General features: G+C 35.2%; 1 protein-coding gene across 1 annotated transcript; it reads left to right on the forward strand.

Annotated features, from left to right (window-relative positions):
• The first annotated feature begins 682 nt into the window (after window positions 1-682).
• On the forward strand, window positions 683-2,310 carry LOC114317425 (uncharacterized). Its single transcript, XM_082890141.1, is given in 2 exon segments — window positions 683-1,240; window positions 1,312-2,310. Coding segments are annotated over 2 exon segments (1,557 nt in total).
• The last annotated feature ends 458 nt before the right edge of the window (window positions 2,311-2,768 follow it).

Genomic DNA, 2,768 nt, shown 5'->3' on the forward strand with positions numbered 1-2,768 from the left:
AACTGAGACCATTGATTTATAAATCAAAAATTTTACCAAACAAGTTTTTATTTGAGTTTTTTAAATTTTTGTAAATATAAACCGAAAACTGAAAACGTAAGTGTTACCAAACGACACCATATAAATCATTTAGATTAAAAATAAATTAAGAAATTAAAAGTTTAGTTAATAAAACTAAAAAGATTTACTTATTAATGCAAATTAGTATATGCTTTCAAAAATAATTTTAAATTAATAGTAATATTTATTAATTTTAATAATTAAAGCTATAAATTTCTTTTAAAGAATTTATAAATATTTTGTCAACAACTCTTCCTCTCGCTCTTTCTCTCTGTCTCACACACTCTGTCTCTAGGGTCTTTTGAGAAGTAAGAAAAAAGCCAGCTTTTAGCTTTTTACCCATTTTGGTCTCTCTCCCTCTCTCTCCCACACACACACTCACACACGCAGCTTGAAGAAGATGTCAAGATGAGTGTCTATTTCTTCCATTATTGGACGACGAAGAAGAAGAACAATTGTTGATCATAATTGTCAAAAAGGTACAATATTTCCCTCTCTAATTAATCATCCCTCCTCATTCTTATTTCTTCTGTTTCGTTCTTTCTCTACTACTGCCCGAAACCCTAGTTCTCCTCCTATTCGATGCAATGATCTCCAAGACGCTATAAATTCGTTCAGTCACATGATCCAAATGCAACCTTTGCCCCACATTTCTCATTTCAACAAAACTTTAGGTCCTCTTTTGAAATTGGGTCATTACGACATCGTTCTTCCTTTTATTGGGAAATTGCATTTTCTAGGCATTTCGGTCAATATCTACACCTTCAACATTGCTATTAACTGTTATTGTCGCCTGAATCAAGTCAATTTTGGGTTCTCTCTTTTGGGTACGCTCTTCAAACACGATTGTACACCAGATGTAACTACCTTCAACACTCTATTAAATGGACTTATTTTGGACAATAAAACCCCTGAAGCTATAGAGTTATTTAAGAAATTAATGAGAATAAGAGAAATTGAACCCAACATGGTTATGTATGGAACCATTGTGAATGGGCTCTGCAGAATGGGGAACACTATCAGGGCTGTTAGTTTGCTTAGGATAATGGAAGAGGGAAGTTGTAAACCTAACACCGTAGTGTATAACACGGTCACTGACAGTCTTTGCAAGGATAGAATGGTGGATGTTGCTATGAAACTCTTTTTTGAGATGAATGAACAAGGCATTCGTCAAGATGTTGTCACTTATACCTCTTTGATTCAGGGCCTATGTAATTTTGGCTCGTGGAAGGAGGCTACCGGAATGTTTAGAGAAAGTTGGATAGTGGTATTGCTCCGAATGTTCATACGTATAATGTGTTGCTAGATGCATGTACCAAGGAAGGGAAGATGACAGAGGCAGAGGTGGTACTTGAAATCATGATACAAAGAGGTGTGGATCCTAATGTAATCACATACAATGCTCTAATGGATGGATATTGTTTGCAAGGTGACATCAATGAAGCAATGAGAGTGTTCAATACAATAGTGGATAGGGGCCTTCACCCTGATGTTTTTAGCTATACCATTCTAATCAATGGATATTGCAAGAAAATGAAAATAGATGAGGCTATGCATCTCTTTTGAGAAATGCCTCGGAGGGAGTTGTAACCTAACACCGAAACCTTCAGTGCTATGCTACAGGGTTTGTTTCGATCGAGTAGATGTGGAGCTACTCAAGAACTTTTTAATGAGATGCAAGTTGTAGGAATAATTCTAGATTCTCAAACTTATGGTATCTTATTGGATGGGTTGTGCAAAAATGGGCATATTTCTAAAGCATTGTCATTATTCCACATGATGGAAAGGAATGGTTTAGATCTTAATGTTGTTATGTACAGTATTCTCATTGATGCATTCTTCAAGTATAAAAAGCTTGATACTGCAAGGGCTCTTTTCAGTAATCTTTCTTCCAAGGGATTAGATCCTAATGTTAAGACATACACTATGATGATACAAGGTCTTTGCGAAGAAGGCCTACTACATGAAGCTAAAGAGTTGTTTGTTAAAATGGAAAAAAATGGTTGCTTGGCAGATGATGTCACTTACAACACTATTATCCGAGGATATATTGGACAACACAAGTGCTATGAGGCATTAATACTCGTTCAGGAAATGGTTGAAGGGGGTTTTTCGATAGATGCATCCAATTCTTCCTTGATCATAGATATACTCTCAACTAAAAGACAAGATCCTACTCTCCGAGAAGTGATAAAGAAGTTCATGCCAAAAGATAGTCATGGAATGCATGCTATTGAGTCAATTTCTTAAGATGTGAAGGTAAAGATACACACATTAAAATATATATTATTTGGTGAAACTCTTCTTCTTCTTCTTTTTTTTTTTGGTTATATATTGACGTGAACTTATACTTCTCCATTAACTATTTTGGACTTGTTGCTACATGACTTTGCAACTTCGTTTCACATGTTGTAGATTCTTATAGACTATTTGTTACCTCTCTCTGCAATATTTTAATTCACATGTTACAAATTAATTCACATGTTACAAATTCAAGTAGATTCTTTTTCAGTCCCCGCTGAATTATGTACAAGTGGTCATTTCTTAGGGATTTAGGACAAATGATAGCCAGTGGTACTTTTGGAGATTTGTTTCTTTCTTTGTCATTATTCCACATGCAGGAGCTTGATCTTTGCTGTTTGTTTCCTCATAGAAGGCAAAAGTCTAAGCTTAATTCCTCATCATTACATCCCAAGGGTAGCAGCCTT

Source organism: Camellia sinensis, chromosome 10, assembly GCF_055761805.1.
Source record: "Camellia sinensis isolate YWXY chromosome 10, ASM5576180v1, whole genome shotgun sequence".
Classification (NCBI taxonomy): domain Eukaryota; kingdom Viridiplantae; phylum Streptophyta; class Magnoliopsida; order Ericales; family Theaceae; genus Camellia; species Camellia sinensis.